We start from the raw sequence: 22,092 nt of genomic DNA, 5'->3' as shown, positions 1-22,092 counted from the left end.
CTGTCTCTTCAGGGTCCTTCTCACTGGTCTCCCTGCCTCCATTGTCTCTTCAGACCATTTTTCTCATAGCTGCTAAAGAGATCTTAAAAGTCCCTTAAATCAGATAATATCAAACCCACTCCCCCACCCCACTCACACTTTTTGCTTAAACCTTTCAAGAACTCTCTTTAGCTCTTGGGCTAAAGTCCAAACTCCTTCCATGGCCACCTACCTCTCCCCACAATCTCTTCCCACATTGCCTTACATCCATGATGCTCCAGCCCTTCTGGCCACCTTTGAGATCCTTGAATAAGTCAAGCTCTTAATGGCCCGAGTGCTTCTTATTCACTATTTATTATCTGAGACCTTCCCCACACCAGAATCTTCTGTCTTGGTCTCCACGGTTGGTATCTCTAGTGTTTAACACTGGACCTGATGCAGAATAAGGGCTCAGTGAACCTTATTGAGTCAATGAATGAACAGGCCAAAGTCACACATGCCTGAGAAGAGGTTCAGAAAGGATAGGCCAGTGGTGAGAGTGGGCCCAGGCCCTGCCTCTAAGCTGTCCTTCTTGGTTTTCCAGTATGAGCAGTTTGAGAGCACAATTGGCTTTAAGCTCCCAAACCACCGGTCAGCCAAGAGACTGTGGAAGGTCTGCATCGAGCATCACACGTTTTTCCGGTGAGCCTGCCCTGGATGAGATGACGGGGATGAGGCAGAGGCTGTGTGTACGCAGGGGAGCAATGGGAGGAGTTAGCGGGGACTCTGAGGAAGCCACCCCACCTTTCCCCATGGCTCTCCCTTCCTGGACCACTTCTAGTTGTTGTAGTTGGCGGGGCAGTGGGATGAAAGGCCAGCTGTAGTCTAACCTTAGGCCTGCAAATGCAGGTCTAATGTCACCTCCTCACCTTCTTCCCTCTGCTGCAGGCTGGTGTCCCCTGAGCCTCCACCCAAGGGCTTCCTGGTGATGGGCTCTAAGTTCCGGTATAGTGGGAGGACCCAGGCACAGACCCGCCAGGCCAGTGCCCTCATCGACCGGCCTGCACCCTTCTTTGAGCGCTCCTCCAGCAAACGGTACACCATGTCCCGCAGCCTTGATGGAGGTATGGCCCAAGTTGGAGGTGAGGGGAAGAGTGGTCTTTAGAGGGAAATGAGGCAGTGGGCATGCCAGGTTCTGCAGAATGAGCAGTGGAGGTGGTAGATACATCCCAAGTTCATTTGTACCAGGCATGGTAGCTGGAGACCACTGCTATACCTGGGCAGCTCCTGATTGGTTTAGCCCCAACCTACAGCTCACTTCCACTTGGGATGTGACACTGCCACTCTCTGGATTCCCACAACTTCCCTGAATCATGGCCTTTGGGATCCCAGGTTCAACCATATGGTTTTCTGGGCCCTCCACCAAGAAGTTTAGCAATCCACATATTATCATTTTACCAGGAGAATGGTGCTTGTGACCGCACTGCGGAGCTGGTAATACCTTATCTGCCTGGAGGCTGAAGCGTTGTTTCTGTTCATTATTTTTGTTCCATTGAGCTCGGGGCTGATTGACAAGCTATCCATATGGTGCTTTCTACTGCCCCCATTTCTGTTGGACTGATGGGTGCCCTTAACATCAATGAGAACTAGCCGGACATTGTCCTGTATCAAGCAGACCAGGGCTTCTCAAAGTGTGGTCCAGAGACCATGTCTGCATCAGAATCACCTGTGAGATTGTTAAACACGAAGATTGCCAGGCCCTGCCCCAGACCTACTAAGTTAGCACCCCGAGGGCCCAAGTCTTTCCCCAGGATGTATGCACTAGAGTGTGTAGGTGATGTTCAGAACCCACTTGGGGAAGTAGGGGCATTCAGAGTTAGGCAGGTCTGAGTTCAAATCTTGACCCTGACACTCAGCAGTTGCTCCATGGACACAAGAAGTGGTCCATAAATATCTGAATGAATGGATGGGTGATCTTGAGCAACTTATTTAACTCCCCTGAGCCTCTTTCCTCTTATGCAAAATAAATACTACTGCTTTGCTGTATTATAGGGAGAATTAATATTGCCTAAAAAAACACACAAAACTATTCACAGCATATAGTAGGACCTTTGTAAATGGTACCCATCATTATTGCTTTTAGGTTTGTAGAGAGTAGCTTAAAGATGGAAGTAGGGACTTGGGTGGGAGAACAGTGAATACTCCCAGAACATAGTGGGGCAGGCCTCCAGGCAAGTTAGTTCCACTCAACATATATTTTCTGAGTGTTATACGTGTGCCAGGCCTTGTGTTAGGTATAGTATTTATCCAAGTGTAATATTTAGAGTGAGTAAATGCGGCCCAAAGGATAGTAGGTTTCGAAGCATTTAATATGGTTTAAGCAATGGGAGAAGCATGTACAGAATGCATGCATTTCTGTCTATGTTTGAGGGATATATAGTTCTGCAGGGGTCTATTTGAGGCAGAGGAAGCTTCTTATTCTCCTTGGATAGACACAGGGCTAAGAACTGAAGGTTTATGCAAAGGGAAAGGAGGATCTGTACTGTCTTCTGGTCCTCTTCTGTACCTTCCATTTCTATGCCAGGAACCAAATGAAGGCCAGATTTTGTTAGGCAGCAGAGGTTAGCTCAGAGCTGGTGAAGCTCATTAGGGGAGGAACAGAAACCTAGACTCAAAGCCAGGAGGTCTAGATCCTTGTCCTGACTCACCAGAAGGTCACCAGTGTGACCTTTCCCCTCTTGAGGTCCCAATTTATCCTCTGTGAAATGGGGGTTATAATTCCCATTCTAGCCACCAACACAGAGTATTATGCGAATCAAATGAAATATGTGCATAAATGAATACTTTGCGAAGTGAATATATATGAATAGAAAGGGTAATTACTCTCTTTTTAAAATCTAGGCCAACTCCAAGGATAATCTGTGCTCTGGTTATTTTAATTCAGTGTCTTCCAGCCTATTTTCCATCAAGACACAGTCCATGGGCATAGTCAGGTTATGTCCAGTGCCTGGTGTGCATAGTCTATAATTCCACCCCTTTCTTTCCTATTCAGAAAAGTGTTTTGTCATGCCTGTAATCCTAGCACTTTGGGAGGCCGAGGCAGAAGGATCGCTTGAGGTCAGGAGTTTGAGACCAGCCTGAGTGAAAGTGAGACTCTGTCTCTACAAAAAAAAATAGAAAAATTAGCCAGGCATGGTGGCATGTGTCTGTAGTCCCAGTTACTTGGGAGGCTGAGGCAGGAGGATGACTTGAACCCAGGAGTTTGAGGTTGCAGTGAGCTATGATGATGCCACTGTACTCCAGCCTGGGCAACAGAGTGAGACTCTGTCTCTCTAAAAAAGAAAGAAAGAAAAGTGTTTTAGAATGCCAGTGGGTAAGAAAGATGTTATTGCAGGGATCCCCTTGAATTTTCCCTAATTTATAAGGAAGGTAAATCATTTGCAAATGTTACAACTTTAGCTTCCACTAGTAAAAGGCAATCTCATACTATCTGCGTATTGCTAAATAGTGATCAAGTGAGTATTCTGCTTCAACCACCACAACAAAAACAGCAACATTTATGGGCCAACGTTGATTGAAGGCACACTCTGGGCCAGCCACTCTACTAAATCTTTTTCTAAATACTTACACTCATTAGCTATTTGTCCTCACCTTAGCTTTCTGAAGTAGGCACTGCTTATAGATGAGGAAAACAAGGCCCAGAGAGATTATGTAATTTACCCAAGATCACACAGCCAAGAAGAGATGGATTTGAGATTTGAACCCAGACTCTAGTGCTATAGAAACCAGGAGGGGGTCCCCGGACTGAGAGGCAGCTCTGTTGCTTACCAGCCACGTGACCTGGGGAAGGCTACCTCACTCCTCTGGGAGCCGGTGTGGTGTAGAAAAGTCGGCTCCACTCCAGGTGTGGTTGGGCAGTGGCTGGGCTGGCTCCTCGTCCATGCAGGAGAGATGTCTCACGTGATCGCCTGCTGTCTCTGCCTACTTCAGCAGAGTTCTCCCGCCCAGCCTCAGTCAGCGAGAACCACGATGCAGGAGCTGATGGTGACAAGCGGGAGGAAGATGGCGAGTCTGGGGGGCGGCGGTCAGAGGCCGAGGAAGGAGAGATCAGGACCCCCACCAAGATTAAGGAGCTGAAGGTAGGAGCCTGGTTTTCTCAGACCCTCTGCCCTGGGGATTGGGAGGCTGATCCGAGGTCTAGCCTCAGCCTTGGCCTTCACCTGCCCCTCGCTGTGGCCAAGCACCCCTGCTATGGAGTGCACATGGACAGGGCCTTTCCCTGGGCCATGCTCAATACCTGGACATCCCTGTGGTGGGGGTGGGGATGGGTGGTAGGCACACTGCCTGCCCTGTACTCTTCCCCTCCTTCTGCCCTGCCTTTCCAGAGGGGCCCTCTGTCCCCTGGAGGACTTGGGCCTCCTCCTGCCCACTCCTGATTTACCCATCTGACTGTGATCTGGATCTGCACCATGCCCTTCCTTTCCAGAGGAAGGTGTCATTAAGGTCCCTCACAAGCATGAGGAGGTACAAGTGTGTCCCCTGCCCCACACCCCACTCAGGTGTATGTGTACACTTCTAGTATCCATGTGTACACACTCATGCAGGAATGCACAACCTTGGCCTCACTGATATATATACCCCTCACCCTTACATTCCTGCACACAGACGTGCAAACAGCACACACATACACACACACACACAGGTGTGTGCACACACAGGCCAGGGAGAGCTTCCTTTTGGCACAGTTGTTAAGCAGGTTTTTGTCTGTCATGCAGTTCCACCTTGCGAATACAGGCCCCTGAACACACACCCACTGACAGCAAGAAACATGAAACCCCATTCACACATCCCATCTGCCGAGTGTGGCCCTGCCCACTTTGCCTCTAGTCCCCTTCTTTGCCTTCTTGGGACAGCTCCCTGCTTCACACCCCGCACCTTCTTCCGACTACCTCACTGCCTTACTGGTGGCCCACCCAGCTTCCCTGGCCTCCACTGCTTGGTCAAGTGTGAGTGCTCTGGGCTCCTTGCTGGACCAAGCCCATCGAGGTATCTCTATTCCATTTGCTCTACTGACCCTGCTGGATCCTTTCCCTCCTACCACCTCCCGCTAGCCGGAGCAGGAAACCACGCCGAGACACAAGCAGGAGGTACTGCATGGGACCTGTCCCTCCCTACCTAACCATTCACATCCCCAGCTCATTTCTCACCATCCCAAGCGCACATCCTGGCACCATCTCAGCTTCAACCTTGCTCCTTGGCCATCCCCCTCCCCATTCACTCTTGCTCTCCCGCAGCCTTGTTAAACTCATCTCTCCAGCTTCCTGCTCAGACTCTCCCCCAAACCAGCCATGTCTTCTCCCTCCTCACCCCTCCCACTCTCCTCCCAGCTTCATGCTTCACCTCTCCAGACCACCTGGTCCTCCATGCCTGCTGCTTACCTACTGACCACCCCCCTGTGTCCACCAGCCCTTCCAGGCCATTCTGTGCTTTCATTTAGCTCATTCTGCCCGCCTCCCACCCCAACCCTTCCTTAGACTCATCTCCTGCCCCACAGCACTGTTTGGTCCATCTCATCTGTGTCCCCTGTGTCCTCACCCAAAGCTTCATCTTGTATCTATTGGCAATCAGATGTGGGAGGGGGGACTTGGGGTGGGGAGGGAGGAGCCTCAGAGCACATCTGCCCAGACTCCAGTTCCACCTTCTCCTGGGTAGGGTCTGCTGCTGCTCCAGCTCTGCCAAGAACCTCTCCTCCTTTTCCTCTTTCTTTTCCCTTTGTTTCTTTGCTCAACTTAGTCCTCCTATGTTAACCACTTCTTCCCTCTCACCCAGTCTCCAACTCTTCATTTGAACTTTAACTGTAAGAGAAATGGGTTTATCCTTGAGTCCTTGGGCTGCTGAGAGAAAGGGCCAGAGGCCAGGACATAAGAAGAGCCTGGCCTTAAAGTCCCAAGATCTAGGTTTCAACCCCGGTTCTGCCACTGACTCTTTGCAGATCTTGGGAAAGTCCCCTCAGGCTCCAGTCCCCCATCTGCACAGCAAGGCATCCAGACTAGCTTTCTTCAAGGCCCTTAACCTTCAAGGATCTCAGGGTCCCACTGCTCCCTGTAGCCTTCAGGAGCACGACATGCCTGCAGATCCAGCGGGACAGGTTTGGGATGGAAGATGACAAGCCACATTCTCAAGTTGGGCCTCACTACCCACTGCAGCCCAAACTTACTCCCTGTGCAAACTCCATCAGGTTTGACTTCTCAGACAGAGACAGACATTGTCCCAAGGGCAGCTCAGCTTGGGATGGGATGCCTGAGGTACAGACAGGTGTCTGGAGGGAAAGCAGGAGCCCCAGTGGTATCAGCTTCCTTCCCGAGGTAGCTTAGGAGCCAACAACAGTGGATCCTTGGATAGCAGAGATGAGCCCGGCAGAAGATCCTAATGTTGTCCACGGGTAAGCTTACCTTCCAGTGGTTCTTCCAGAATCATCTCATGTGACTTTAATAAACTGAGATTGTCCATTTCTTATCCTAAATTGAATTAACATGAATCCCCAAATAGCCTTGCAAATAAAGGTCCTTGGGCTGCCAGCCTATCCACTCTGCCCCAGATGCAGGCAGATAAAGAGCTTTGGCAAATCACTGCCAGCTCCCGTAAAAAGGCTCATCCACACTTCAGCTAGGAAGATTACTCTGTCATGCTGCAGCGGCTAGAGCTCAGACTTAGGGGTTTAATGGGCGGGGGGGACACCTATGACTCCAACTATTCCTGGCTCAAATCTTGTGCCCAGCCTTGGGGCTTACCTCTCTTCTTCTTGGTCTCTAATTCTCCTAATCTTCCTGAACACCCCACAGTGTCCTAGTTTCTCTATCTGGCTGTATCTCACTCTGTCTGCTGTTGGTGAGTGAATACCCAAAAGGTATCTGGAAGATCCGGGGTGGTTGGGGAAGCTGGTGGCTCACAGCAGAGAAGGCTGGACATAAGCTTTTCCTGGTCCCTGTCCCTAGTGTGGGAACATGGCCCATTTTTCTGGATGTCCCTGGGCTTGAGGAGGATCTGTACTCTAGGCCTTCACAGAGCCTGAGCAGTTGTGCATGTTAGGCTAGGAGGGGCCTAGACTGGAGGTCTGCATCTCAGCCAGAAGGTAGGCACCACGATCCAGGAAGAATCCAGAATGCCAGCAAGTGAGCCAGAGCAGCCCATTGAACAGGGTTAGCGAGTTCTTACTCTGGCAGATGCTGCCTGCTGTGCCTTGATTGTAATCAGAGGGAAGTCACCTCCATCACTAAGACTGGGCTCGCAGCACCAAAGCAAACTCTCCCAGACCTGTGGGATTTGGGTGGAGTTGGGCGTTCAGAGTCTGGTGAGCCAGGCAAGGGAGGAGAAAAGGTGGCTTGACTAGAAGTCTCCTCTTTTAATCTTAAGTGCTCTGTGCCTCAGTATGTGCGCCTGTTGGAGCTGATCATCCTCACCCTGCTTGGCTCGTGGGGCTGCTGGCAGATTGAAACAGGGACATTGCTGGTGGAGGGTGGTGACATTGTTGCCATCATCCCTGCACCCTGTACCCTCCATTCAGAGCTGTTTCCCTGACACTGCTGTCCTCTCCATCCACCCCTAGTTCTTAGACAAGCCAGAGGACGTCTTGCTGAAGCACCAGGCCAGCATCAATGAGCTCAAGAGGACCCTGAAAGAACCCAACAGCAAACTGATCCACCGGGATCGAGACTGGGAGCGGGAGCGCAGGCTGCCCTCCTCACCTGCCTCCCCATCCCCCAAGGGCACCCCTGAGAAAGCCAATGAGGTAGGTCTCACCCTGAACCCCTCAATAAGGGCCTCGGGAAAAGAGGTATTGGGGCGGTTGCTGCATGCTGACTCACACTCGTCCTCCACACCAATACACTTCCCCCCATTGCTGCTTGGGGGCCGGTGGGGATAGATAGGGTGACGGATTAGACTGAGGGAGACAAATTCACTAAATCTTGGAATCCTGGGTTGCAGGGACCACCCTGACATGTAAAACTCAAGACTCATAGTAGCTTGGTGTACTCCCCTTCCGTTGACCAGAGTATAAAGGGGAAGAGGTGCTTTTTAAAAATGCAGGTTCCAGGGCTCCTGCATTCAATAACTGAATCAGATATTTGGAGTTAGAGCCCTGGGATCTGCATTTTAACAAGTGCCCCAGGTGATTCTCTTATGTACTAAACTTTGAGAATCTGGTAGCCCTATCCAGTAACCAGACCCTTTTGTGCGTATTGTGAAAACACAGATTGGGGATGCCCCTCCTGGAAGGGTCCTCAGGGCCCACTATAGGGGAGTGGGTCCTCCACACATATCAGACCTGCTTCTGAGGCTTCAGAAAAGGATCCCACATGACCTGCCTTTCCGAGTGGAAAGCACAGGGTATTTTCTCAATTGAAAAAGAGATGAAGATAGGATTTGGAGAATTGCTGTATTTATACTCCCAAGCAATTATTTTTAGTCCTTGCTAAATCTTGGCAGTATTTACCCCAGTTTATACTTAGGTGTTTTCCCTCTAGAGCTGTTACTTACTGGTCTCAAACTCAATTGTGGTCTAGACTGACACTGCCTGGGTTTGAATTCTGGCTCTGCTGCCTGCTAGCTGGATGACTCTGGGCCTGTTACTTAAGCTCTCTGAGTCTCCTTAGGTGGAGATAATAAAAGCACCCACTTCGTAGGAATGTTGCAAGGATCAAATGAGATAGCACAAGTTGAGGTTGAGTACCTCAGAGCTCAATGTGAGTTACTTATTGTTTCATTTTAAAAGTCCTGGGACTCTTCCACACAGGAGGTTGACTTTGAACCAGAGTCTCCTTTAAAAGTTGGAAGGACCCTTGGAACCTCTTTGGAACCTTCATTTTATAGATAGGAGCAATGGGACCCAGAAAGAGGATGGACTTGTTCAGTGTCATAGCTGATAGAAGAGGAGCCAGAACCCAATTTTCTTATGTCCTAGGCTATTGTATTTGCCATTAAATCACAGCTGCCTAGGAGCAAGACCAAATCATGTAAAGACCAAGATATAGAGTCAATTGTGTGTGTGCTGTCCCCTAATGCTTTGAAAATTGGTGATGTAGCCATGATCTAATTAGCAGAGCATTTGATTGAATCAGAACTACCCATGGCCTGAGCCTGCCAGATAACAGAGGGCTTTGCCTAGTGAGGCATAAGCTCAGGGACAGCTACTGTGGTAGCTTCCTGGCTGGTGAATCACAAAACAAGGGAATGCTTTGGGGGCCTTTAAGGCTGGTGCCATGGAAGAAGGGCAAACCTCTGCAAATACTAAGGGCTTATGTGATCACCTATGGCACAATCAAGACCCTGGACTGGACCTCTGGTGGTGGTCTAGTGATCCAGTGAACAGCACCCCTCCCATCCCCACCTCCAGCCCTCCAGAGCAGCCTCTAATCTGTCCTCATGTGGGCTGGGTCTTGGCCTGGCTGTGAGTGAGGTGGGATGCAGAGGCTACCAAAGAGTCGGACTCCCTAAGAGAAGGGAAGGGTGAGCCCTGGTGAGCCGGCATCTGGAGCTCTGGAGTATCTCAGAGCAGCCTGGCTTGGGGTATGCCCCACCTGCTGGTGATAGCTGGAATTGCTAGAAGATGGGTCTCACTAAAAGGTGGAGTCTATTCCGCCTGCCCCAGCCCCTCGGCCCCAAGAAATGTAGTCCACTGCTGGAAAGGATTACGGTCCAGGAGCTCACATTGGAGTGATGGACCATTTACAACTGGCTTACAGGTCCCCTTGGCATTTAGGGGGCCCTTGAAGATTTGGGAGATGGGGAGGTGCTATAGACAAGATTGGCTGGGACTTTTCTGAGTCTCACTACTTAGTCCATCTAAAGGGGGACCAAAATTGCCACTCCATAGGGTTGTTGGAAAGGTGGAATGAAATAATGAACATAAAAGCATTTTGTTAACTGGAAAGCACTGGGCAGTCACAGGTGACTAGAATCCCTGATCCAAGCGTGGGTGTGGTGGGGGCTCTCCTGCAGCTGTCCTGCGTCGGCCAGAATTCCTAGGAGCTTCCTTGTATATTGCTGGGCCCTATCTGGGCCAAGGGGAAAACAGTGGAAACTTTAACTGTTCCCATTTGCCAAACCCAGGTTTTAGTTTCAAAGATAACTTTTTAAAAGGAGCTGTGACCCAAACTGCAGGATTGAACCATAGTCTAAGCCAAAGACATCCAGGGAAGACTTGGAATCATAGTCTGAATGATATGGCTCCCAAGACTCCCAAATGAGGGAAGAGCCCAAAGGCACAATACTGGCCAGCAGCTGACCATGGACCTTCCTCCCTTAAATGGCTCAGAAGGGCTGTCCTGCTCTATCTCACCCCACAGAGAGGCTCCTTCCTGACCTAATCCACAAATCCTAAGATGCGAGACTTATGAAGCTGGGCTATTTACAGACTCTGTGTGTGTGTGTTTCTCCTGCTTTCTCTCCCTCTCCTCCTGTCTCTGTCTCTCCTTCCCTTCCTCCCTCTTTACCTCTCCTCTGGCCCTGGGCCTCCCCTGCAGTCCCAGAGGACCCAGGACACCTCTCAGCAGGACTTGGTACCTGAGCCTGGAGCAGCCGCAGGCTTGGAAGTGTTCACTCAGAAAAGCCTCGCAGCATCTCCTGAGGTTACTGTCTTCACCTTCCCCTGTCCCTTCCTCCTCGGGCCTCCAAGAGCCACCTTCTGTGGTCTTAAGAAAACCCTTTCTCTGGGGTTAGGGGAGTGGACCAGATTCTGCCATGCAGATGGGAGCAGTGGGTAGCCCATGCTGTCCTCATGCTATGACAAGCAAATGTCCACATCCCAGGAATCCATAAAGGGCCAGCCCCTCCCTCATCCATTATTCTCAGGAAGGACAGAACTGCAGCCATTCTGGGAATACAGAACAGCCCGAATCACCTCTGGCTTTGAAGGGGAGGCAGAAACAATCTCTGTTTCTCAGGCCCTGGTGAGGCAGCTGACTCTAGAGGCAGGCTCTGACTTCTAAGCCTGGGATCAGGATGCTGGTACCCAAATGCCTTCTGCTTTGCCTCTGTTCAGAAGCCTGGATAAGGTCCAGCAGTGGCTAGTTAGGACATAGCATTTCATCCACCCCCTAAATCCATCCTCTCTAAACTCCCCTGGAGCTTGGGTCTATCAGGGTCTCCAGGCAGGCAAAAATAGACATCTTTCTCTAAGGAGTATCCTTGGGGTTATAAAGATATTGTTCAGACAGACATTCTAAACGAGGAAAGCATCTATGCATCTATGCCCAGGATAGCAGCAGGTTGGGGGCTCTTGGAACGTCCTTTGGATGCTGGGCATGGGATCCAGGCACAGGCAGAAGGGGTCTGCACCCACCTTCCTGCTGGGAATTCATAGACTGTCAGAGTTGGAAGGTACTGACCAATCATCTGGGCAAAACTTCTTTGTCCCTGATACCTGACTCTCCTCTGTTGGCATTGTGTGTGTGAGGGCATATACCCTTCTCAGTTCTCAGAGAAAACTTTTGTAGCTGCTGCAAATGTGCTAGAACTTTGAGAAAGACATGAGTGAGCTACATAAGTGGTAAAACATAAATCACGCTTCTATGCCATGAGTTTTTCCTTAATGTAAAACAAAACTTTCCCCTCTCCTGGGGAAAGTCAGACAGGAGTCAACAGCATCCCAAGGTTAGGGACATAGTGATGCCCTGGAGCACAGAGATGCTCCTAGAACCAAGGACAGGTACTCATACTGGGAGCAGAGCTCCCAGCATGCACCCTTCACCATTATCCCTGCAAACTGTCCATCTAGCCTCTTCCATAGCGGGCCTCTCACTATCTTTGATGACAGCCCATTTTGTCCTCAGTCAATTATTAGGAGGTTTTCATGTTGAATTGAAACCTGCCCTTCTAAATCAGCTGTGGGCCTCATTCTGCCCTGTGGCGTTCATAGATCCACTCTGCATCCTCCTCCAGGCCAGAGAGCTAAACACCTCCCTTCCCCTTGAATATCCCCATTCTTTGTAGTTTCTCCCAGGACATGCTTTCTAGAGGGGTCCTCACCCTAAATCCTCTCCTCCTGTAAAGGATGGGCCCCAAAATGTGGCCCAGAGCTCCAGGTGGGGCCTTAACAGCCTAGAGTCAGCAGTACTGCCTGGTTGGAGAGTTTTTTCTCATCTGTGGCTTGTGTGGGAGCCACTGGCTCTACTTCTCCCCGCTTTTGTTGCATAGCTTCTCTTGCTGCAGTGCCCCCCACTGACAGCAGGGGGCACTCTGAGCAAGGCACTGAAGGCCCCCTGGCTCTGGGGAAAGAAGGGCTGCAGGACTGCCTCAATCTGGGGCTACTCTAACATTATCCCCTCTGTTGAATCATGTCAGACCGACTTTCAGAGCAATCCCCAGGGCCAGGTGTAACTCCACCAGTGCTTTGGTGCCTGAGGAGTTTTTCTCTCTTTTTTGTTCAATCTTTTCCATTTCAGGATCCTGTATACCTGCATTTTACTTGTTAGGAACAGAACCCCTTCTTCTTTCCCCACGGCTTACTCTGTGGTCTTATGCAAGTCCCCCCACCTCTGGGAGCCTCAGTTTCCCCTTCTGAAATAAAGATAACAATACCTGCTTCACAGGTTGCCATTTGGATTAAATTTAATAATTTAGCCAAAGGGCTGCATTGCCTGACACATAGTAACTAAACATCACTACGTTTTCTCTTTTTCTTCCTGCAGAATCTTTCTTTTCATTCTGTGCCAGCTCCCGCTCCACTCACTCTTGCTTATCTAGCCTGGTTGCTAGTTAGAATTGGGGCAGGAATGTTCCAGAGGGGCCTCATTGACCAGCTTTGGCCATTATTGCTATGCTGATGATGTCAGTACAAGCTGAAATGGAAGCAGCTAAAGCAACCTGCTTGCCAAGGAGATGAGAAAAGAGACCTGGCTTCTGTAGGCTCTGGAAGCACCACTCTGGGATGGTCCAACAACCTGAAGTAAAAGCTCGGAAACCCACGCCAGACTTTGCCTGGACCTTCCCGTTCCTTTGATCTCTTTCCCATTGGCAAGATTCTCTTAGTGAGGTCTGATTCCCTCCCTGACAGTCAAGGAGATTTTGCTAAGTGGCGTGGAGGAAAAGAGAGTTTACAGTGTTCGCTTGGTCCTTCAGAATTCTTCAGATCTGAGGAGTTCTGATAGACTCCTCCCAGCGGGTTGGGATTGACAGATTCCTCACCACGTCATAACCTGAAAAGGGGCTCAAGATCATATAAACCTTCCCCTCCTGTTGCCAGCAGCAGTTTCGAGCATATCTTATGTGGAGGTGGTCAGGGTAGAGTGGAAGGGGCACACTTCACAGAACTTGGAGTCGGAGGCTACCTTCTAGGCTGCCTTTGCCAACAGCTCACTGTGTTGGGCAAGGTGCTTGCCTTCTCTAGGCCTCAGTTTCCACATGTGTATCATGAGGGCTCTAGTCAGAGCAGGGATTTCCTGTGAGGGCAGCCCACGCCCCCAGCTTCACCAGGAAGCTCTGTATTTATGCATACTATACTTCCATTAACATTTTGTGGGAAGAAAATATTTTGTGACCACAAGAAGATTAAAAACCCAATGACCTTCCTGCTTTTTTAATGATTCTGGAAGTCTGTCACTCCCTCCCATGCATTGTTGGAGAACTCTCGGGGGAGCTAGAGGGCCGTTTCATTGACAGTTTGACCGTGTGGCACTCTGGTGCCTTTGACTCATGATGATGCCTGGATCCTTAGATCTTTCCCTTCCTTGCTGCGTCCTGGTCAGTCCTTTTCTACTCTTTCTATATCAAGGGATGGACCTTGATAATTTGTTTCTTTTGGACTGAACTCCACAATGTTCAAGCTGTTTAAGCCATTTTGGTGACTGGCACTAACCTGGACATTTGATTTCTTTGCTACTACTCTCTTTTCTTCCCAGAAGCTCTTGTAGAAAGATCAGAAGGTCAGATTTCAGGCCGTGGCCTATCCATGTTTCCCTTCAACTGGATCACAGTTGGCACCCATATTCCAAGGTGTGAAATAAGTCAGCAAAAAGATCTCAGGCCTCAAAAATCAGGCATTCTTTTCTTAACTCTACGGTCAACTAACTATGATGTTGGGCGAGTCACTGACCTTCTCTAGGCCTCAGTTTCCCCATTTACATAATGAGGAGATTAGACTGGATAATGTCTTAAGAGTTCTTTTGGCTCTAACATTCAAAGGTGGCATGTGATGCAAGCTACTTTCCCCTCTGACGGTGGCAGTTATTAATATATCATTAAAAGAGGAAGAGGAAGAGTCCTGGCCCATCCATGGATCTCCATTTCCTCATAGTTAACATGGGGAGGGCATAAGACCCCATCCCATTTTATTGAGTTGGGGGCAGTGGTTGAGGAGAGCCTCTGGGGAGACTAGCCTTGATGAGAATGGCTGGCATTGTCATGCCTTCCTCTCCCCAGCCAGTTCTGGGGACGTGCCGCCCCAGAGTCCAACCTTTCAGTGGTAGATTGCTCCCTGGAAAAAGTGACCCACTCTTCTGGTGCCTGATATTTCATGTTAACTCTTCTTGCTCCAATTGAAACACAGGGTTCAGAGCATTGGGTATTTATAGAAAGAAAGTACACTAGGCCAGAAGAACTCTGTCTCCTAAGAGTGGCTACCACGCAGCAGGAAGAAAGTGAGGCAGGCCTTGCTGATATCCTTGCTGATGGCAGACTCTCCAAGGTAGACGTTCTGGTGGACAAATTCAAAGTTGAAGTAGCCACAGAAGAAATGGTGGGAACCAGAAGAGCAAACACACAGCAGCGAGGGAGAATGATCGCAAGTCCTGAAGATTTTGAGTCAGTGTGGGAGGAAGGCCTCTGGGTCAAGGAAGGCACAGGAGGTGCTGCCCCAGCTGCAGGCCGCATGTTGGCAGAAAAGCTCCTGGAAGGGTCTGAGCTCAGGGTGGACACCAGGAAGGCCACCATCAGGAACCGCTGCATCTCAGACAGTCAGCTGGAGGGCCGGACAGAGCTGAGGAAGGGGCTGGAGGAGCTCCAGACCTGTGTGAGACCCACTATCCCAGGGACAGCAGAGGTAGACATCTCTCCAGCCTCAGACAAGGGAGGACTGCAGTCGTTTCTATTGGATCCAGCCCATGTGGAAGCCAGAGCCGACTCGAGTGATGAAACCGATACCTCCTTTGCAGAGAGGAGCTTCTATTTAAACTATGGAGAGAACTCAGAAAACCATGCTCTCCCTCCATCTCTGGAGGAGAGAGAAGAGCACCTGGATGCCCCTTCTGGAGATGAGACCAGACTGGAGCTGAATTCCTCAGACCTGGGGAGTTCTGCCGCAGGTTCCAGCAGGAACAAGGATGAAGCCCACACAGCTTCCTCAGAGGAAGGGGCAGAGCTGCTCAAGATCCATGGAAGACCAGATGACCTGAAGGGATCCTCTCCAGGGCAGACATTTATTGAGGAATGGGAAGAAGCCCAATGGGGGATGAAAGGAGAGTTTACCCACCCAACAGCGAGTGCAGCTAAAGAGGTAGAGGGCCTTGTGAGTGGAGATTTGCCAGGAAAGGTTGAGAGAAGTCCCCCAGCAGGATTGAAGAACCACTCACCTCATGGAAGAGGGGATGTGCATCTAGACACTCAGGCATGCACCCTTCCATGGACCATCCCTCTGAATGTCAGGAAGCCAGCCAAACTGGACAGAGGCAACTTCTTGTCCAAAGAGAGGGAAGCAGTTCACGCCCAGACAGGAAGACCTGAGATGGAGGACCGTGAGGCCTCAGCATTTCTTCACATGGAGGTGATCATCCCCCTGCCAGCCTCCCCTGATCACTTGGAGGCTTTGGAAGCTCTGGAGGAAGCTTCTCCAAGCCTAGCCCCTCATGGGTCAGGGAAGCCTTTGGAGCTCAAGGATCCCTTTGGAGAACAGTCCCCTGTATTCCTCAAACATATTCATCCTCCTAAAGAGAGCCCGGAGCCCAAGGACCAAGTAGGGTTGGTTGTGCCCTCTGACACAGGAGGTGAGCGCAGGGCACCTCCCATCACCAGCAGAAAGCCCAGAGTTGTCCCTGAAGATGCTGAGGGGGCCATACCCCTGCGGTCGGTGTTCACTTCCGGGAAGCAAAAGGAGATGACCTCTTTCCAGGCTGGTGGCCAAGAGGGCTCCCTGGAAGATATTAGCAAGACCTCAGTGGCCAATAAAATCCGGATATTTGAGACCCATGGAGCTGAAACTCACCGAGCGAGTCAGGGTGAAACAAGAGCCCTTCTAAATGAGGTGTCTTCAGAGGCCCCCACGGGACAGGTAGAGCAACAGCGAAATAAGCTTTTAGACCTGGGCTTTGTCCAGCTCCAGCCCCCGGGGGACTTTACCAGCCCCAAAGCTACACATTCCCCAATGATGCCTCTGACTACCAGACACTTCGGGGAGGGCAGTTCCACTGCATCCCACCAGGAAGGACGCACAGAACTAGAGCTCATGTCCCCCGATTCGGGCTGTGAAACCACGCTGGAGGAAGCTACTGGGGTAACTGGCCACGTGAGCCCCCGCCCCCACTGCTGCCTGCTGCCCATGGGGGCTGGCCGCATGCTACGTAGTTCTTAGAAGCATGTTTCAGTCGCCCCTCATCATTACTGCAATCAGAGGCTGCTTACCCATCCCTATGAGTACTTTTCCCCAAACGGGCCTGGGTGTAGTTCAGGCTGAGTGATGGGTTCATCTGCTTGGCCCATGTTAGCTTGGCCACAAAGACCCTCAGCTTTTGGTGTGACCTGATGCCCAGAGGGTCACTCATTCCCTGTGGAGAAGGTGGTACCACCACCAGCAAATTACACATGTGCTTTGCCTTGCTGCTCCTACCTGCTGGGTTCCTACCTATCTTGCTTGGCTTGTCCAACGATCTTTCTTCATCCTTTCCTGTCCCTGGTTCTCCTGCCTTGGGGAAGCTGACAGTCCAGAGTTTTCTATCCTTCACTTCTGGTTCCCTCTCAGTCCCAGTGCCACATTTCTTTCTGCCTCCTTAAGACTAACTATCTTCTCTAATCCAGAACAAATCCGGAGATGCGATCAGGGGAGAGACACGCTTCACCAGCTTAGCAGCGAACACCCCTGGAAAGGGGGGGCGCCTGAGATTCACCAGCCCCTCAGGCCCTCAGGTCTCTGCAGTCCCTCTGTGCCCTGATGACCCAGTCATCCTCACCTGGCCAGGGTGCAGTGCCCCCTTAGATCCCACCTGCTCTGGCAGCACCTCTTGTGGCTGCTCAACTCTGGCTTGTCTGGAATGTATTCCTCACACCTCTCAACCTTCCGGAAACTGGCTAAATGGAGGCTTGCTCAGCAAGTGAATCTCTAAGCACACTGAATCCCTAGAGTCTGAAGCCAAGTGCTTTAAAAATATTCTATGGGCGTTAGATTGGTCTTAACAAAGAATGTCATGAACCAGCCAAAAATGTGTGTGGTGTTTAATCCCTGACAGGCCAGTTGAGAGGTATGTATGTCAGACAAGAGTTGCTGGTTCCCCCCAGGCACTGCCTTGGCCTGCTGTTGTCAATTACACTGATGGGGCCAGAGCCTCCACTCTATGACCTGCCCGTGGTCCACTCATGGGGCTCAGGGTGGAACTGGTGTAGCCCCCAGCTCCCAGAAAGCTGGTGTTCAAGGGGCCCAACCCCATATTGTTCCTCCCTCTATTCGATGCTGATCCCTCCCAGGGAGACTCAGTGGAATTGACAAACCGTGTTGGCTTCCTCTTTGTTCCTCAAAGCTCTGGGCTCTAGCCTCTGTGCCTTCCCTTCCTGGGTTTCCCTAAATCCCTGGGTCTCCTTGGGTTTCTGTTTTTCGATGCCCGCCTGCACGGATGGGCCTGGAGTCTGGGCTTCCATCCCTGCTTTTTGCACAGTGCTGCTTCTGATAAGCTCCCAGATCCAACCCTTGGAGGGAGCCTCCTGTCCAGGACTCTCTGGCAGGATGTTTGCTTTGTACTTGCTTTTGCATCAGTGTGAGACCATCAGGAAGGAGCATCCCCACTCTTGAGAAGTTTTTGGTTTTTTAAGCTTGTTATGATTTCAAGGAATCTTTCCTGGGGATGTTTTTCGTTTCCTGACCTGCTCTTCCATTCGGGATGTCAACACAGCCCCAAGATTTCTTCTGACATTCACCATCTTGATTTCTCTTTCTCTCTTTCCCCATCCCACATCCCTATTCCTTTGATTTTATCTGGCCATAGAGAGCAGGGCTGAGGGAGGGCTCGGAGGAGAAAGTCAAACCACCACGTCCCCGGGCCCCAGAGAGTGACACAGGAGATGAGGACCAGGACCAGGAGAGGGACGCGGTGTTCCTGAAGGACAACCACCTGGCCATTGAGCGCAAGTGCTCCAGCATCACGGTCAGCTCCACGTCCAGCCTGGAGGCTGAGGTGGACTTCACGGTTATTGGTGACTACCACGGCAGCGCCTTTGAAGACTTCTCCCGCAGCCTGCCTGAGCTTGACCGAGACAAAAGCGACTCAGAAACTGAGGGCCTGGTGTTCGCCCGGGATCTCAGCAAAGGGCCCCCCAGCCAAGATGATGAGTCTGGGGGCATCGAGGACAGCCCGGATCGAGGGGCCTGCTCCACCCCGGATATGCCCCAGTTTGAGGTACAGTGGAGCTTCATCGAGACCCCAGCCCACTGGGCACTGCATGCTCAGAGGGCCCTGGGCCACCTGGGAGAAGACTGCCAGCCAGCCTGCAGCCTGGAGCTCTGTCTCGTGTTGCATGACTACCCCTCGCAGAACAGCATGGCTCTGCACTCGCATGTTTGCCATGTCAGTTTTCCCCTAACATGCGTTCCTTGGTGTTTTAACCCTGTGACCCCATCACTTGCTGAGGTCGAGCGATGACAGGCAGTGTGGTCTTACTCGACTCCTCCTCTTGCCCGTGTTGCATGGCACCTGCAGAGAGCATGTGTCTGTGGACTCTCAGGGACTCCTGCGGCCTGGTCTGAAAGTTGAATGGTTTTTCCTGGTCTAGGCCCAGGCTCGTCTCCCTGGGGCCTGGGCTTCCTGGAAGGGGCAGCAGTTTAAATCTATCTGGCCCTGGGGTCTCAGGGTGGCAATGGAAACTCCCAGAGAAGAGAAAATATAGTCATTGAGGAGGGACAGACTGGTGGCCTCTCTGCTTTGTGGCCCTCCTCTACAGAGCTGCAAAGGGGTCTTTCTAAGACACGTCTCTGCCGTCATTTCTTTGCCCCCTCATCTCTTCTAGCCCCAGCCTCCCTCCCACACTGTCCTCTCCCCAACCTTCCAGACATTGAAATACAAGCTCATCCACTCTGGACTCTCACTCCATGTGGTACTCTCTAGGTAGAAAGTTTTTTCTCCTTTTCTATGCCTTGCAAAATTATCATGTTCCAGGACAGAGTTCAGATGTCAGTGCCCTAGCAGAGGGTTTCCTGACCACCCTGGGTGGAAGTATTTCCCCCCACACCCCCTTGCTCTGTAATGTTTCTGCTCCAGCATTATCCAGAGTGGTCAGGTCAGCGGCAGACAGGCCTGCACTCCTACCGGGTGGCAGCTCCTCTAGCCCTGGCGTGTACTAGGTACTAACAGATGATTAAATGAATGAATGGCTAGATCGCAGGGTTCTAACCACCTATAAAAATCCCCCTCATCATCATCCCCCTCAACCAGACAAGCTAGCTTCCGTGTTTAGCTCTCATATGTTAATGCCTGTAGTGGGTATAGTCCTGAACTAGGCCAGGTAGAGGACCCAAACTGATCATTTAACTTAAGACCTCTAGAGTAGAGGGTGTAAACTCGTGGCCCCAGGCCAAATCTGGCCAGCAGATATATTTTCTTTCGCTCTGATTTAAAAATCAGGGCATTGAATATAAAATCCAGGATTTTCTTTTACCATTTAAAAACTCAAACAGTCATTCAGAGGCCATGGTCACAGCTGGCCAAACCTTAGTGGGATCCCACATGCTCTCCACTGCACCCAGTGCTCAAGGAGCCCACCTCACTCATTTACATCTCCTGCCTGGCCCCCTGTAAGTCTCCAAGCACGTGCGGCTCCTGTTCTAAAAGAGTTCAGCTAAAGCAGCTGGAAGGTCATTGGAGTCATCCAGCATTCAGCCACATTATGTATATAAGGAAGATACTCAGTGTGGGGCCTGGCATAGAGTACATTAATGGAATAGTAAACATTCTTCTAATGGTAGCCTAAAAAACCAGCATATAGGCACCATGAGGTTGTGCAGTACAGGGGTGTGGGACAGGCCAGCCTGGTGCTGGTTCTGCCTCTCCTCTTGGGCTATTTGTGATATCACATTATGCCTTTTTTGCCCTGACCTGCATATCCTTCCAGAAACTTGGCCAGCTGTGGGGGTAGGAGATCACCTCTGACCCTACACCACGGTTGCCTCTGAGCAGGAGTCATGCCACAGCTTGAGTTACAGAGCGTTCTCCCTCCTCTCCCTACAGCCTGTGAAAACGGAAACCATGACCGTCAGCAGTCTGGCCATAAGAAAGAAGATTGAGCCGGAGGCGGTACTGCAGACCAGAGTCACCACTGTGGACAACACACAGGTAACCTGTGCTTTCCAATGCACCCTGAGCATGGGTATTGGACATTTGGGAGTGGGGATCCCCACTGCTATGTCCAAGCCCCTTGGCCAACCCTTCCCACCTCCGCTTCCCTGGAACCCCCATTTTAATCCTGATGCTCTTCTGAGCCTCAGTGTCTCCCTGAGCTCTGAGGGTCGGGGGATGGAGCAGGTTCTTGTCCTGGGCAGACCATACCTCTTAAAGTCTCAATTTTCCCATCTGTAAAATGGGAATGATCCTGTCTCTCCCTTCTTCCTGGGAGAATTGGGAGGACTAGTGGCTAGTGGGTTAGGACCTTGGTTTTCAGGTTGCTTGAAGGAGTTGGAGAAGTTTCTTGATATATGCTGTTTGGGGAGAGAGGAGGCAGAGACCCCAATCCAGCTTTAGTCAGAACAGTTCAGGTCATTTTTTATGCATGGGGGTTCCACATGAGATTGGTAAAGTAAAGTGAAAAAAAAAAAACCCAAAAATCATTTGTCTTAGCAAGATGAAGCATGCTTAGCACCTTGGAGAAAGCTGTCATGAATAGACACAGTTGCAGTCCTTATAGTGCATTGCCTACATTCCTTTTGTGGTTTTTAAACTTTGAAAATTAAGAGTGTGGGTTTGATAGATGCCCTCTTGGTTTTTCCTGGCAAGAAAAGCTACAGTTCTGGAGGCATTTTTTTTACCCTGAGATGAGTCTTTGTTTCAAGAACTGACATAAGACGTAAACCAGCATAACGTGGACAACTCTTTTGGTTCCAGAAATTTTTCTCCCACTTTGGTAATGATGCTAGGATTTATGAGGCTGCCTGCTACAGGTCAAGCTCTTGAGTTCTGATGAGCTGTGTGACCTTGGGCAAGCTGCTTTCTTCCTTTGGCCTGTTACATTTTAGTAACATGTGTTTTGTTGTGTTTTGTTTTGTTTTCGTACAGAAAAGTATAAAGAAACTACAAATGGCCCCAAATCTGACAGCCCAGTAACCCTTAATGACATCAAAACAAAACAACAAAAAAATGTTCACAGTTATAAAATTCAAACAGAACTAAATGAAATCTTTCTTAGGATACCTCCCAGAAAAAAATTTATGCATATTCCAATACAGATACCTACATCTCTATATACTTAAAAATTTTACACAAAAGCAAGCATTGTCTTTTGTATCTTACTTTTTTTCCTTAATAATTTTTTTGGAGGTCACTCCTTATTGTCATAGATAGACCTACCTTACTCTTCTTAGTCTCACTTGGGAGGTGCATCCTACTTTATTTTGCCATTTCCCTTTCATGGGATCTGTGGTTGTTTTTGTCTAGTTGCAGTTAGTGATCAGTGCTACGGTTCATGCTTCTTGACGCACTTTTCAAGTTTGTATCCAAAGAGTAAATTCCTAGGGATTGCTGGGTCAAAGGTTACATGCATTGAAATTTGGATAGAATTTATCCAATTATCTGGGATTATTTTTTCTTTGTCAAATAAAGAAGTTGAAATGAAGCAGAGAGTCTGTGAGGCCCCTCTGTAATTTGGTCTACATGTGGACCACCATAGTGATGTCCACTCCCATAGCCTGTCACCTTGTAACTGGGAATGCCATGAGCCCAGGTGACAGATGTC

General features: G+C 50.2%; 1 protein-coding gene across 5 annotated transcripts in view; it reads left to right on the top strand.

The window, feature by feature from the left end:
* The window catches only part of EPB41L1 (erythrocyte membrane protein band 4.1-like 1), a 127,020-nt gene that overhangs the window by 87,527 nt on the left and 17,401 nt on the right, over window positions 1-22,092 (top strand). For 2 of the 5 annotated variants that reach the window (XM_012637694.1, XM_012637695.1), the window contains 7 exons: window positions 563-660; window positions 907-1,082; window positions 3,949-4,097; window positions 5,070-5,105; window positions 7,565-7,747; window positions 18,141-18,551; window positions 20,376-20,480. In XM_012637694.1, the coding sequence (XP_012493148.1) occupies window positions 563-660; window positions 907-1,082; window positions 3,949-4,097; window positions 5,070-5,105; window positions 7,565-7,747; window positions 18,141-18,551; window positions 20,376-20,480 (1,158 nt within the window). The remainder of the gene's footprint in view (window positions 1-562; window positions 661-906; window positions 1,083-3,948; window positions 4,098-5,069; window positions 5,106-7,564; window positions 7,748-18,140; window positions 18,552-20,375; window positions 20,481-22,092) is intronic. The other 3 variants (XM_012637698.1, XM_012637696.1, XM_012637699.1) reach the window with 2 other exon arrangements.

Source organism: Propithecus coquereli, unplaced genomic scaffold, assembly GCF_000956105.1.
Source record: "Propithecus coquereli isolate 6110/MARCELLA unplaced genomic scaffold, Pcoq_1.0 Scaffold122, whole genome shotgun sequence".
Taxonomy (NCBI): Eukaryota; Metazoa; Chordata; class Mammalia; order Primates; family Indriidae; genus Propithecus; species Propithecus coquereli.
Note: the sequence above shows the minus strand (reverse complement) of the source record. Positions and strands in the feature narration are given on the sequence as shown.